Source organism: Drosophila arizonae, chromosome 3 (genome assembly GCF_054131065.1).
Source record: "Drosophila arizonae isolate 15081-1271.41 chromosome 3, UAZ_ARI_1.0, whole genome shotgun sequence".
NCBI lineage: Eukaryota > Metazoa > Arthropoda > Insecta > Diptera > Drosophilidae > Drosophila > Drosophila arizonae.
The window spans coordinates 3,712,104-3,727,799 of NC_142923.1; the positions used below are offsets into that span (position 1 = coordinate 3,712,104).

General features: G+C 36.9%; 2 protein-coding genes across 2 annotated transcripts in view; both read right to left on the reverse strand.

Moving 5' to 3' along the window:
* Nucleotides 1-15,696, reverse strand: part of robo3 (roundabout 3) — a 58,789-nt gene that overhangs the window by 19,476 nt on the left and 23,617 nt on the right. Inside the window, exon 3 of the mRNA XM_018004287.2 lies at nucleotides 4,581-4,683. Within this exon, the coding sequence (XP_017859776.1) occupies nucleotides 4,581-4,683 (103 nt within the window). The remainder of the gene's footprint in view (nucleotides 1-4,580; nucleotides 4,684-15,696) is intronic.
* On the reverse strand, nucleotides 12,773-15,191 carry LOC108611571 (uncharacterized). The gene is made up of 2 exons (XM_018004289.2): nucleotides 13,213-15,191; nucleotides 12,773-13,143 (listed from the first exon to the last, which is right to left on the reverse strand). The coding sequence occupies exons 1-2, from the start codon at nucleotides 15,161-15,163 to the stop codon at nucleotides 13,034-13,036; spliced, it is 2,061 nt and encodes a 686-aa protein (XP_017859778.2). The 5' UTR covers nucleotides 15,164-15,191; the 3' UTR covers nucleotides 12,773-13,033.

Below are 15,696 nucleotides of genomic sequence, written 5' to 3' on the forward strand. Positions count from 1 at the left end.
CTGTCCGTCTGTCTGTCTGTCCGTCTGTCCGTCTGTCCGTCTGTCCGTATGTTTGAACGCGTCGATTTCCGAAGATATAAGAGCTAGAGACTTCAAATTTTTTGTAAAATGTTCGTAATTACAGCGCGGATATCGAGTTTATCATTAAAATTCGATAACTCATCCCGATCTTTTTTTATCGATGAAAAACCTTATCGAAAACCAGTTATAAAATTATATCTTCTACACCTTTATTGCTAGAGTCTCCAAATTTTGAATGTATGCTTATATGCAATTTATACAATTTCGGTTTTTGTTAAAATTTACCCCCCACCTCTAAATTCACCCCCTCACCCTCACTTTTGTAAAACGCGTATTTCAAATACTAGAGACTTGTGCTTTGGCAATTACATGCATATTCATGTTATAATCATAATCTAAAAGTTTCATGAAGATCGTACGTCCACAAAAAAAGTTATTAAACAATTAAGTTCTCATAGTAAGCGCACACTGCAGCCCATGCGTGTTTATGCGTGGGTGCTTGTATGTGTATGTGTTTGTGTATGTGTGTGTGTTTCTTGTGTAAGCTGAAAGACGCGAAAAATTATTGAAATAGCTAGCACTCCAAGGGTTCAGGGGATCTCGTAGTCGAGCAGTCTCGACTAGAGCTTTCTTACTTGTTCGTGTTCCGTTTTCTCTGCTGGCAGTTTTTTTTTTTTTTTTTTTTTTTTTCTTGTGGTCAAATTGTGAACCTGTAATTTGCACACCTTTCCATCCTGCTGTCGCTGACACTGGCAGCTAGACCGATGTGCTCAGTTATAAATTCGGCTAAGGTGAATATTTTTCCTCCCTATCATACACACACACACACACACACACATACACATAGAGACATTTTTGAATAGACAGCGTGGGAGAGTAGTGTAATAAATCAAGTAACTTTCAAGCACTTGAAAAGCAGCTGAAAGTACAAATTTTTGTTCTTTTTGGTTTATTTTCGGCGCTCTGAAAAGCGAGCTTTGTGCATTCAACAAAATATATAACGAATAAATCCAGTAAAAAAAAAGGGGGGAGAAGCAGCAGCTGCTTTTACGTAAATTACATTTTACTTTTTGCATTTTATTTTATTTCATTTCATTTCATTTTAATCTGCAAAGTGAATAAGCGCATTTGCTCTGCGCCTTAGTTTCAAACCTGTTCGAGCATGACTTTTATTAAATTTAAAGTGATGTCTATAAATCAACATAAATCAAAGTCTTTCAACGCATGGAAAGTGAACACGAAAGCGAATTTTTCCTCGACAAAAAAAAAAAAAAAAAAAAAAAAGAAAAAAAAGAAGAAATACCTAAAATACAGACAAAACTTTTAATGCGAGCACAGAGGGCGGTCCGGTAGGTGCTGTGGCTATGGCTGAGCACAGCAGGAAACACGCCAACCATCAATAAATTAATCAAAGTCATAATCAGTGTCAGGTTCAGTGGCACGGCCAAGAGTTCTAGGCCAGGCTAACTACGATTTCAGCTTTCGGCTCAGCTTTCGATTCAGTTTCAGTTTCGGTACGGCTCGGCACGGTTCGATTCGAGGTCGTGACTCAGTCAAGCGTTAAACAGGCGCTGAAAAGGTGCAAAATGCCAGCTGCTGATAATGAGTTAATAAATGACCGTTAAGGCAATATTTATAAGGCACACACACATAAACATATCTGTATATATATGTGTGTGTGGAAGATTTATGATAGATATGCTTGAGCTCTGGCGGCCAGGCAAGCCATATTAATATTCATAAGGCTCGTTATGAAAGATATATGATAAGAAGAGAAGATAATTGAATATCTTTTTTAAGTTTCTTGGGCATGGCATCTACATATATATGATGATGAAACTTTACCTTTTTGTAGAATAAACAAATATAAGAGAAAGATTAAATAAAAATAATTACAAAGAAATATAGATGAAATTTTAGATGAACAAAAATGCAAGGAAATTTTTAGATGTACAAAACATTTCTAGTTTCAAAATGAAAAACGTTTAATTTAATTGTACATTAATCATTCACAAGAATCTGCTACAATTGTGAATTACATTTTCTTCTTCTTCCCTTAATAACATTCTCGTCGAGCGCAATAGTTTTATAATGCAGTATCGATAAACTCATTGCTAGGTATCGATACTTAAATACGGTGCTATCTTCTCTAATGTATTGTGATCCACCGCAAAAATATAAAATAAGATATAAATTTAAATATGAGCTTTGTGTTCTGTATATATTGCAAAATGATGTAACATATATTAAGTGTTTGAAAAATATTTATATTATAATTTTCATATAGCTGAATATTTTATTGAAATTGTCAGGCTTTTATATTCGTAAGAAACAAAAATTTATTTATTTTTTGTTTTGTTTAGAAAAAACTAATACATACTTAAAACATAAATTATAGAATCATATGATTATAATATGATGGTGAATACATAAGATAAAAAAACATAAAAAAGAATATAACCAACATTTCTAGTGCCATAAATTTCTAATTTCTAATTTCTAATTTGTTTCTCTCATGAACTGCTCTCTCGCTTTAACTTATATTAAAGCCAACCCGGGTGTTTGACTTATTTATTATTGTTTCTTTGTTTTGTTGTTAGCCACTCGCATTTGTGTATTCAGCCAAGTGCAAATATGCTTTTGTTTTTGTGCGCTAAGCAACAGCAAATAAGTAGCCCACAATATTTGTATAAACCTGACTGACTTTCATATTTGATAAGCTCTACCCCTTTCTGTGTAAGTGGGCTGACATTGCGTATGCGTAATGCTGACGACGTTCGACAGAAATTGCGCTGACAACATCAGAAATAGGCAACTTATGTTTTTATTATTGACAGAGACAACGGCACCCTGCTCCCCCCTACTCCTCACCCACTCCCACGCTAACTGAGCAAGTGAACTGCCTTTTCCAGCTGCTGCTGCTGCTGCTGCTGCCTCCTGCTCGCTTTTATTGCCTAACCCAATCAATGTGAACGCCTTGCTCTTGGCTCTTAGCTGGAGAGTCGCAATAACGACGTTTTAACCAAGCAAACAAATTTGACGTGCTTTTCGTGATTTACATGCAAATATTGAAAAATATTCCCCAAGGATACCGCAAAAAGCAAAAGCCAACCACAAAAACAGAAAAAGGCAGCAGAACAGAACCGAACAAAAAAAAAAATGAGCTCAGAAAGTCAGGAAGCAATATCGATTTTCATGTGGGCGGTCGTGCTCTGCAAAAGTAGGGAAGGGCACAGCTCGCATTGAGGGCACACGAAAGGAGAGCAGCAAATAAAAGAAATATTAGCCAACAAGAGACAAAATGTTGGTCTGCGGTAGCAATAGGGCAACCGGGAGTACAAATGGCCCAAAAGAAATACAGAAATCGAACAATGTGGGCCACAGCCAAAAGACGTGGCTGAAAAATGATCCTCAAATGGGCTTTCTATATAAATAATGAATATTTTAAGTAGAGTAGAAAGTGATATGCTGTCATTAAGTTATAAATACGAGTTTATAAATAAATTTAAAATTAATTTATGAGGTTTAAAATATATTTTAAATATAAATATATAAAATATATTTTGTAAAATTATTTATACACTTGAAATTTAACTGTATCTTAAAAATGTTATATTTCAAAAATTATTTTTATTTGAAAAATTTGCTGTTGGTTGAAAAATTGTACTAAAATTATTTTCTTATCTTTATATATTTATTTATTTTGCTCTGATTTATATTTATATATATAAATAATAAGAATATATTATTGATATAGATTTTTGAAACTAAACTTTAATTTAATATAGATTCAGTTTTACTTTTTTTTTACTATTTTTTGTTAGCAGTTGAAGTTTTGTTATTTTACATATCATTTCTATTCACATATAAATTGAGAACTAACGCAAAATAACAGCACATAAATATTTACTTCGATTATATGAACATTTAATGCTAGTTGAGCTGCCCTTGAGTGGTTCATTTTCCAATTTATTGTGCTGGCATCAAGCTCTACGCAAACAGACCTAGCCCAATCTAAATATAGCTACACCCATATGCAGATGTGGCCATAAATCACACACACACACACACACACATACGCATATTCACACACACACGCCCGCACACACTCGACAAAATAAAAAAGTAAGTGAAGAAAAATGAAAGAAAAACTCAGACTGAGCTGCGTTCAGTCAACCAAGCAACCAACTAACCAGCTGAAAAGGCTTTAAAAGTCACAAAAAAAGGACAAGAAAAGAGATGGGAAGATAGAGAGAAAAAGAGACACAGAAACTAAAACGGGTTAATAGAGGCAGGAGACGGAGACCTCTGACAAGACAAGTGGGTGCGTTCATGCGAAAAACTTGTAAACGCAGCACCAGCTAGTTAGTTAAGTGGGCGGGGCAACAGCTCAGCCCCAATATTCAAAAAAGAAAAAAGTCCCTGGCTGTCCCTGAAGCATATCGAAGCCGAGCAACAGCAACAACAGCAGCAGCACAAAAATCAACATCAATTTAGAATATTAAAAACGCAAATCCATGTTGGCAGCGAGAGACTTTGGTTAGGGATATGGCACTTACCCGCCACTTGCAGCGTCGCATTGCGACTCCGTGCCACGCCCAGCTCGTTCTTGGCCTCGCACCAGTAGACGCCAGCATCTGTTTCGCGACGTGAATTGACAACCTGCAAGCAAGCAGAAGCAGACAATGAGATGAGGTTCAGCTCGAGAAGCTGGAGCCAAATGTGAGCAAATTTTAATTGAAATGAGTAAAAGATTGTGTTTTTTCTTCGCTGTCACTTAGCGAGGGTCAGCCGGGTATGCCCGACTGCAATGAGAGTTGAGGGTTGTTATTGTATAGCCTATTTTTATGTAGTTTAATATATTATCAAATAAATAATAAATTATTAAATATTAAATATGTAAATTTTTATTTTTTTTTTATTTTAATCCATATTAAGGCATATCATAATAATATTTTTTAGGGTATATTAGTAATAGAATGATTTCAAAAATATTATTTTTATATAATTATTACTATTTTATTTTTGCATATACAATGTTACAGATAAAAACAGATTATTTTAAAATAAAATTCTTTAAAAATCGGTATTATATTTTACAGGGTATACTTGAATTTGTACGTTATATTTATTTATATTTTATTATTATTCAACTAAATTAACATTCAGTCTTAAATGAATATAGGGTATATAGTAACATATCATTAGTATGCAATGTAACTAAAGCTCCCACTAGCTTATAGGGTATACAGGGCGGGTTATGTCATATTTTGCCTTTTTGCTTCTTCACTTCGCTTAGCTATATGTATATATATATTTAATACCGCAATACTTTCCATCAACCAATACTGCCACTGCTCTTAGTTTGTACAGGGTATATAACAAGTTATATCATCTCTTAGATTGCTTTGCTTTCTTTCTTATTGTCATTTTACAAATGGACTGCAAAAAGTGCTTTCGCAAGACGTTGATTTGCAGTCTCTATCTCATGTGCTGCTGACCTCCCACCCTTCCCTCCCATTCCTCTCTCTCTCGCTCTTCTCGTTCCCCCCTTCTCACACTTCCTCTCTCTTTAGCTCATCTCCTTTGCACTGTTGCCTCGTCTTTTTTGGCCATAATAAACAGTCAGCAATCTGTTGTCTGTTGCGCGTCTGCTGCCTTCAAGTGCTCAAATCATAAAATGTCTCTCGAGCAACTTTATAGTTACTTCGTGGGCTGCTCCCACCCCCACCCCACTTCCCCTCGCACACGCTCTGCCCCACTGCCTTAGCGCCCTTTGCCTTGTGTTGTTTCACTGTTTTTGTCTTTGCAGTTTGTTTATTTGTTTTTGGCGCACAAAAGAAATTCCCCAACATGCGCTTAAAATTAAATGTCAAAATGTATGTTATACGGAGAATGTGTGTGTGTGTGTGTGTGTGTGAGTGTGGGTGTGTGTGTGTGTGTTTGTCATATTTATCTCAGGCAGAGCAGCGAGCGGCAGCAACAAAGTTCGCACAATTTACACAACTTCTGCGCCTCATCCAAGTGAAATTAAGTGTTGCGCTAAGTGAAGATGACAAAAGGGTTCTTCAGCTCTATTATTCTTTCATTTAATCTTACTCATGTGGCTGTGCGAGTGTATAGGTGTGTGTGTGTGTGTGTGTGTGTGGGTGTGTGCTGCTGTGCCTCGGGTGTGCTTTGTAAAACAAATAAGTGAATGCGCTTCAGGCCTCAGCGCAATTGTCATGCTCAACTCATTTCAACTCAGCTCAGCTCGGCTTCGGTTCGAGTCAAAGGCAAGGCAAAGCGTTTACTGCAGGCTAAACTTGTGGCAATCTCTTCTTATATATGTATATAGATATAAATACACATTGTCTTTATATAATACATGTTGCCTTTCTCATATGCCACCACAGCCATATATAATCCACGTTTGATGTCTACTCGGGCAAGCGGATTAACGTTCTGCACTTTGTGTGACTTGAGAGAGAGAGAGAGAAAAAAAAAACTATTTAATTATTCCATTTTTCTGAGCTTCTAAAGCATTCTAATTCATTTGATGTGGGTATCAAATATTTATATATAGTTTTTATGCAACTTTTAATACGCTTAAAGCAACTTTTTGCCATTGTGGTATGAATTAAATATATAATATATATAATTATTTAATTATTATAATTTAATACTGTAAAACATAGCTGTAGCTTAATATGCTTTCAGCTCAAAAATAAAAATTATTTTCTTTCGCTTAAATGTATTATATGTATATTATGTAGAAGCTATTCTCAGGAATTTTACTTGACTATCTATGCTACGCTTTTGCTGTCTAAAAATTACTGAACGAAATTCCTAATATATATTCGTATATTATATATTTAACATGTACTTCAGTAGTATGTATATTAAATTTTTTTTTTTTTTTTTAATACAAATTCATAAAATGCCAAAAATTCGTAATATTTAAAATTTAATCCACCCACTATATATCCGCTCGTTTCAATAATATATTATTCTATTTGAGTTCCACTTTAATCATGCATACGACCCGTGGGTCAACGCAGCACTAGCCTACGGCTTCGTCAACGGCTACTCCGCCTCCTCCTCTCCTCTGGCTAAAGCTAAGCTCATTAGCTGCCTGCGCAACATTTGTTATTAAAAATTTTATATAAATAACATGGAAAGGCAGCAGCCTCCGGCAGCGTCATCCTTTCTAATGAAAAAAAAAAAAAATGGCAACCAGATCCGTTACAATGGCAACGAGCGAACAAATAAAAATGTGAGCAAAAAAAAAAAAAAAGAATATATATACATATCTATGTACATATCTATATATATATAATACGCACAGTGGAGACTAAGCCAGACAATGTAATCTATATGTGTTGCTCACTCTTTTGCTACTTCTATTTCGGGTCGCCTTTATTTTCCGGTGAGCTGAAATTAAATTTTCTTTTCTGGCGTTTTGCTTTTTTCGGGGACTCCCAGAAGACGGCAAAGCAACTGCGCCGAAAGTCACATAAATTTATTTATGTCTTTAATGACTGGAGCCACGCGAATTGCTGAGAATTGGCTGTGCTTTGGTATTGTTGTTCCTGTTGTTGTTGTTGTTTGGTGCGTGCTGCCAGCGAGCATTGAAACTGATTTGACACCAACAACAACAACAACAGCAACAATAATAATAACAAGAGCAGCAGCAGCAGCAGCTCTGCCGTGTGCTACGTGCGTCTTTGAATTGCGCGGAGGAAGCAGGAGTCAAGGGGCAACAATGCGGCTATAAAATATATTGACTGTGTATATGTATGTATGTGTGTGTATGTGTGTGTGTTGAACTGTGTGTAGTCGCGCGTTGAAAACACGCTTCCGTTTTAATTTAAAATACCCATAAATTTACAACATTTCATTTGGGAGCCATTTCGTTTTCATGTTGTTACATTTTGTAATTGAGAGAGAGAGAGAGAGAGAGAGAGAGAGAGAGAAAGAGGGAGGACAACAGATAGACAGAGAAAGTGTAGATAAAGATAAAAAGTGTGTGTGTGTGTGTGTGTTTTATAATATTACTTAAATTTAAAGTCGGTAAAATGTGGCGTGTAAATGTTTTTAATTGAGCCTGAAATCGATCCAGTCAGCAAAATTGTTTACCTGTCAGCCATCAACTGGTATAGAACAGAGAGAGGAAGAGAGACAGAGGAGAGAGAGAGAGAGAGAGAGAGCGGCAGCGAGTGGGAGAGAGCAGACGTTGCTGTGTTGATAGCAACAGGTATATGTATATATATGTGTATGCATAGTATATAATTAGCTAATGAAAAATGAAATTAGAGATTGAAAAAGTGGACATCATCAATTTTAGAAACTAAATACGTTTATAAAGAATGTAGTGAACAGCTTTACAGAGAGTTCTACATGTGTGGAAATTTGCCATTTATTTATTTTGTTTATTTTATATATTTTATTATTAAATGAAATCAGTGATTATACAACTTTTGAAAGAGTTTCAATTTTTCAAAACTAACAGATTATTGGGTAGGTTTCTATATTACATGTCTCCTATATGGACTCCTCTATAGTAAGTAGTAGTATAGTATAGTTATATGTCTTATATTTAGCTGTAAGTCTTCTCCTGTATTTAGTGCTTTATTAATTTATATCAGTTTAAATATATATTCCTTGCTCTACATGATCATGGCTTATGTTTATTTTCTTCTTCTATTTATCCTCAAATATGTATGTATTCCACTATATTTATGCTATCCTACATATATACTCACTTCAACGTTTCCCGTATTATCTGCTATGTATACCCGTATATATTTATATATATTCTTTTAAATATCCTCAACTACATATTCTTATATACATATATTCTATATGTAATCTCTCTCTTATGAAATCTTTTTACATTGCGAAAACTATGAGTTCCTCTTCTAAGACTCTCATAGAGCATGGGCTAGTTAGGCGTTCCTTCTCTTACTTACATCCATGATATTACTATATTAACTTGTCTTGGCTAACTGCTGCTGATTCAGGCAGCCTCTCTGCCCCACAAGCTGTCCATAAATCAAACATTATGCCAAGCTGCTCTTCATACATATGCGCCTTGGTATGTCGGCCATCTTTTTCTTTACTACCAACTCGCATGACTACTTGACTTGCTGCCAACTGTTAAGTCGTTCATTAAACGGCTCTCAAAGCAGCTAACAGCCTGCCGCACTTCCTACACAGTTAATAAGCGAGCTACGTACATAAAAAAAGATGTACATGTAATGTACATACACACACATATAAATATGTATATATAAAGCATACGCAGCGTGGGCCGTGCGTATAAACTGCCTTATTTTTATGTAGCCGCGAATGTGTCAAGCGTTTGTAAACTCATTAAAATGTGCTCCACGCGCCGCCAGTTGAAAGTTATGTGGCAAGTGGAGCAGCTGCCGCCCCAGGCAGTAATATTTCGCTAACCTGCCTCGAGCAGGTTTTTAATTGAGCCCGAGTGAGGCGCAGTAAAGCAGTAAATTCAGCAAGAACTGCAATCAAATTCGGTTTGATTTATGCGCTGAGCTTACTTCGAATTGCTGATTGCATATTAAAGCTGGCCGCAAAACTACTTCAGCGTTTAAATCAACATTTAGATGGCAACGAACGCTTTACATGGAAAACACTCGACTCAGCCAGACAGATCCACAAATATGCCCGAAAAACAGAGAGCAAGCTGGTGGCTCTTCAGCTGCTGCTGCTGTTGTTGTTGCTGATGAGGCAGGCAAAAGCAAAGCATAGTTGCTACAAATCATCATGTGTACGCCACGCCCCCCCTTTGCTGTACGCCCATGTCTGACTGGTGCTTGTGTTCTGTTCAACTTCCCTTTTCCTTCCTTTTTTTCGTGCTGTTACGTAAATTATTGTCTGTCTCCCTGTTGCTCGCTCTTCCACTGTCACTTTTCACTACACTTCAGCTTTTATATATTTTTTTCGAGCGCGCTTTTCCCTCACACATACACTCTTATACATGTATACGCTTGTGTCTTCTTGTATTTTATTGCATATTCCCCATTCGCTTGTCTGCTTTTGTTACTTAAAGACGTTATTGTAGCCAACTTTTGTGCCACATTAAAGCAACAGCATCTTGACTCACTCCCACTCCCATTCCCGCTTCCTCTCTCCCTCTCGCTCTGCCGTAATTTGATAGTGCTGCATAGTTTTGGGACTATCATTTTCGGGTCTAGGGCGCCCCTCGTTATAATAATGCCCGGGCAAGTAGGAGCTTCGCTCGCATTATAAGCAAGATGAATTGTTCCAAACTTAACAGAAACAGAGAATGATTGAAAGCGAGATAGAACGAGCTGGCATTGTCAGAGCGAGGGAGAACGATGGAGAGAGAGAGAGAGAGAGATAGGGAGCGAAAAGCCGGTGGAATTAGAATGTAAATTATGCAAGTGACATAGAAAAATGGCAAAAGGACTCTAAAAAAAAAAAAAAAAAGGAAAATAGACTAAGCTGAAATAACAAAAGAAATAAAATGCTTGGCTTAAATTTCAAAATGAAGCTGCCTGTGAATTTATGTGGATTAGTTTATGGACAATTCCTTTGTGCGCTGCAAAAAGTCGAGGATTAACTCGAAACGGAAAAAATTTATATCACCCGCAAAGGGTCAGTTCCACAAGTCGAGCTGAACAAAAGCAAAAATTGAATTTAAGACTAGCAAAATTATACAAACTAAAATGAAATATTATTTCGTTGGCATTGAGTAAAAATATTGCTGGGCGAACAGTTCTTAGAAGAAGAACTGAAGTTAACTTACTATATTATATGCCCTTATAAGACTTGCGATAGGTCTCGATAGGTCGTTGACTAAAAAAACTTTACTCTTTCTTAAACTTAAACTTAAATACAAATACTTTAGAAATTTGATTTTGGATTTAAGTCAAAGCTTAAACACATTTAAAAATAAAAAAAAATTGTATTAAATTAAGCAGATTATCCAGCTTAATATTTAACTTAAGTGGCAGCCTTTTCCTATTGTACAAAACTAGCTCTTCTATTTAATACCTTTTAAGCTCTTTAATTAAAAGCCTTTCGGGCTTTGTCACAAATTAAATAAATTGCATTCACCTGCCCGCCCGAAATGTTCGATAATCAACAAGTCTCAGCGTGCTGCACAGAAATATGCCGAAAATGTCGTGGCCAAATAGAATGTGGCCAACGTGGGGACGACAGGATGGAGTGAGGCAAGCCGAGACGGGAGGCTGCTTTGGAATTAATTCATTTAAAAGCGAGCACAAATAAATAGCAGCAGTGGCAGCAGCAGCAGAAACATTTAGAAAACGGAAGAGCGTCTGATTGCTGCAATCCTGCATCCCGAATCCTTTTTTGCACTTAAGTGATAAACAAATAGACAAACACAAATGCGAATGCGAATGTGAATACGAATGCGAATGCGAATGCCAGCCAGATCGAGTGTGAAAAGTGGCAGGCAGCAAGTGCAGCTGGCAGTTGAGTTGAGGGTAGCTGCTGCCAGCCAGGACCTAGCGCACCCAAATGTCCTGGCCACAGCAGCGGCAGCGGCAGCGGCAGCTCCGGCTCCAACTGCATCATCAGCATAATCAACGCGCGCGCCGTTGGCTTTTTGCGTCGTAAATTGCTGAGTGCTCAGTCCAAGTGCCTGCCACAGCACACACACTCACACAGACAGATATACAGTCAGACTTACACACACACACACACTCATACACACTTAGCTGGCAGCTCATCAGGCTCTGCTCTGCTCTGACTTTTGCTGCGTTGCCAGCCGGGCCCGGACTGGCTTCCGTTTGTCTTTATTTGTCTGGCTGCGTCTGCTGTTGGCTTCGACTGCTCCTATCTCCCATTCGAGCCAACTCCTTGGGAGTCCCTCTTAATGTTTGTTTACCTTACGTTAATGAAGTTGTTGGCCGCCCCAGCGAAATGCTTGCAAAAATATTTTCGCACAGATACACGCGCACTCACACGCACACACACACACACACACACACAGATGTGTATAAAATGTGAAAAAATAAAAGCAATTAGTTTGTTCATCACTCAACAGCTGGCAAAATGAAAATTTTTAAACAGCAAACCAGCGCGAGCAGCTGCCTCGACCTTTCATGAGATATGAATGAAAGCGCGGAGACAGCAAAAATAATAATTATGCAAGCAAAGACTAAGAGAGAGAGGGAGCGCAAAAAAAAAAGACAAAAAACAAAATAATAATAATCATCATAAAAGTAAAGCGCAGAAAAATAACAGAAATAATAATAAGCAAGCGAAGCAGCGAAATGAAGTAAATGTGCCACAGGCTCGTTTCATTTGGCTCTAGCGCAAAAGGATACAAAAGGACCTAACGCTGAGCTCTGCTTGAAAGGAATTTCCGGGCATATTATTGTGGACAGAGGTGTGTCTGGCCAGCTGGGCAATTCGAAGCGCCCGCTCTTTACTGTAAACAATGGGAGAATCATTCATAGCACCAGCTCAACTGATTCGCTCACTCTCACTCTCTCTCTCTCTCTCTCTGCTTCTATCTTACTCTGTCTGATATATTTACTATTTATATACAAAATAAATATTTTTAATTTCCAGTTTAACCAAGCATGCTCGCTGCATGCTTATTAAATATTGTCAAATTATCGATTATCATCGATAGAAAAGGAAGTAAATTCGTTCTGCGTTGGTATACACGAGACCATATTAAGTAATAAAGAATTCTTATCAGCATTTTAGGCATGATGACTAAAGGAGTGGCAGCTGCACGCCTAATTAATGTTGTCTAATTATCGATTATTATTGATAGAGAAGAAATTAGAGTACGGTTAATTAATAATGAATCCCTATCGCAAGCAGTTTAGGCATGATGACTAAAGTATATAAATAAACGCGCACTAAATCAATCCGATTTAATCAACAACTCTAAAGCTAGATAATCGATCAGCTGTTCGGGTTGATAGGTTAAACAGTTGCTGAAATGTTCTAGGAGCAAAGGCAAAGCTTCAGTAACTGTTCCCGATATTATTTCGACAATCTCCTAATTATCGGCGAAGTTGACACGTCCTGCGAAAAAGACATCGTTGCCTCGGCGGATGAGAAACACAAATGGATGGTCTACTATAAATTTGGAAGTTGGCGAGGGTGCTCCTAGAACGTAAAATATAAATATTTCATTGAATTGGTTGGAGGTTGGAGGCTACAATCCGAAATACAAACTTGCAGCAAACGCAAACAAGGCGCCACGTTCAGATACTTCGACTGCGACGTTTTGTACTATAACATTCACTTTCATTACCCCGTGATTGGTTATATTTGGAAAATTCGCGTTGCTGAACAAATCGTGAACGCCCAGGCCCTGCATCGATTTCTTCAGATCAACTTTGAAGTCTACTTCGAACTTGGGCAGTTTTACATCGATTAGTTTAGTTGGCTTTCCTTTAAACTTTAAATCTTTCAGCTCGAGCGTCGTCAAACTCTCAAGAAGCTTGTCTATGCCATTAGTTTTCCTTGGCAATAGAATTGTCATTTTAATTTCGTTTTTTGCAAATGGCAGTTGTAAAACGTCGGCGTCTATACTTTTGATATATCTGCGATAAAATCTACCGCGTATGCTCATCATATCGACGGGAGTAGTTTGAGTTAGGCTCGTATAGAAGTTCTCCTTCTTCGTCAATTTCGGATTAAATTTATATTTCCACTCTACTTCATAGGAGGCCGTAGAGATCAAGATCATTTTCATGTTTGCTTCAACTCTATCGATGAAATTCTTTATTTTGCGTTTAGTTTGCTGTGCTACCCAATCATTGATAGTTTGTAAAGCATTTTGGGGGTCGTTAAAGTTAACTTCTTTCGCCGTATTTCCCAGAGCAGGTAGAACTTCTTTAGAGGCAAATATAGCTGAGTTAATGGGAGTAACGTCTGACATAGCACGAGACTTAGTTTCATCCAAATCACCAAATTGGTCAGACTCGATAGTATAGTCGAATTCTTCATTTATTTCGTCAGTTAGTTCTCTAGTTCTGTCAAATTCGTCAGTTAGTTCTCTAGTTGTGTCAAATTCGTCAGTTAATTCTTCAGGTAGTTCTCTAGTTCTGTCAAACTCGTCAGTTAATTCGTTAGTTAGTTCTCTAGTTCTGTCAAACTCTTCAGTTAATTCGTCAGGTAGTTCTCTAGTTGTGTCAAATTCGTCAGTTAATTCTTCAGGGAGTTCTCTTGTTGTGTCAAATTCGTCAGTTAATTCTTCAGGTAGTTCTCTAGTTCTGTCAAACTCGTCAGTTAATACGTTAGTTAGTTCTCTAGTTCTGTCAAACTCGTCAGTTAATTCGTTAGTTAGTTCTCTAGTTCTGTCAAACTCTTCAGTTAATTCGTCAGGTAGTTCTCTAGTTGTGTCAAATTCGTCAGTTAATTCTTCAGGGAGTTCTCTTGTTGTGTCAAATTCGTCAGTTAATTCTTCAGGTAGTTCTCTAGTTCTGTCAAACTCGTCAGTTAATTCGTTAGTTAGTTCTCCGGTTCTGTCAAACTCTTCAGTTAATTCGTAAGGTAGTTCTCTAGTTGTGTCAAATTCGTCAGTTAATTCTTCAGGGAGTTCTCTTGTTGTGTCAAATTCGTCAGTTAATTCTTCAGGTAGTTCTCTAGTTCTGTCAAACTCTTCAGTTAATTCGTTAGTTAGTTCTCTAGTTGTGTCAAATTCGTCAGTTAATTCTTCAGGTAGTTCTCTAGTTCTGTCAAACTCTTCAGTTAATTCGTTAGTTAGTTCTCTAGTTGTGTCAAACTCGTCAGTTATATCGTCTTTTAGTTCGTCAGTATAGTCCGTGAATCTAAGATTCCCATTGGAGTTTCTAAATCTGTAGGACTCTCTAGTTTCGTCATATTCATCCCTTACTTCGTCAGTATAATCCGTATAACTGTAATTACTGCCACGTAGCAGGTTGCTACTTTTAAACAGCATAACTGTATTAATTTCTGCAGCTGTGTTTCCGCCGGATATATCAGCAAATCCTTTCATGGTGTCTATCAGGATTCGAGGCGAAAAGGCGGCATTGCCTCCAAGATTGTCCTTAAGTACGGCTTTAATAAGTTTTAAATTTATTGATTCGCCATGAACCAATTCCCTGGCAGCCAGTGCCATAAAGACAATCCCGAACAACGAAGGCGATATCTTGACCATTCTGCGCAAACTGAAGTAAATTTACTTTGTCAAACAGTAAGAGTCCATCGTTGATCGATTATTCATTCCTAGTTACATTCGTTCCATATTGGAACTGTACAAATTGATTCCAAGCATCTCATTTTACGCCTATTGCTATTGCAATATATTCCAAACTCAGATTAAGCTCAACTAAAGGTAAAATATTTATACTATATATGGATTTGATACGGCTTTTCGATTCAATTATAAAATTATGAAGCACAACAAGTATTAAAGTAAATTAAGAACAAGCTAAAAGTTAGTTAAATTGATTAGATTAATTAGATGAAGTTCTCCTAAATTTAAAATGGGAAAATAGAATGAACAATTTTTGATCAATTTCGTTCAAAGCTATATTAAAGTATATCATATGACAGAAAAGCTTTGTTGAACATTTTAATTTAATAAAAAAAAAGGTTTTTTAATATCTGCATGCAGTATTTCCAAAATTTTAATGTATTTTTAGCGCTGGGCTTTTATCTTTAGCAAAGAATTTTCCCTCTCTTGAGATC

Excerpts from the sequence above, each read along its gene's own strand:
- LOC108611571 (XM_018004289.2), bottom strand. The coding sequence starts at position 15,163 with ATGGTCAAGATATCGCCTTCGTTGTTCGGGATTGTCTTTATGGCACTG. Across the intron at positions 13,144-13,212 it reads CTTGTTTGCGTTTGCTGCAA|GAGCACCCTCGCCAACTTCC; the intron begins GTTTGTATTTCG and ends TTTACGTTCTAG.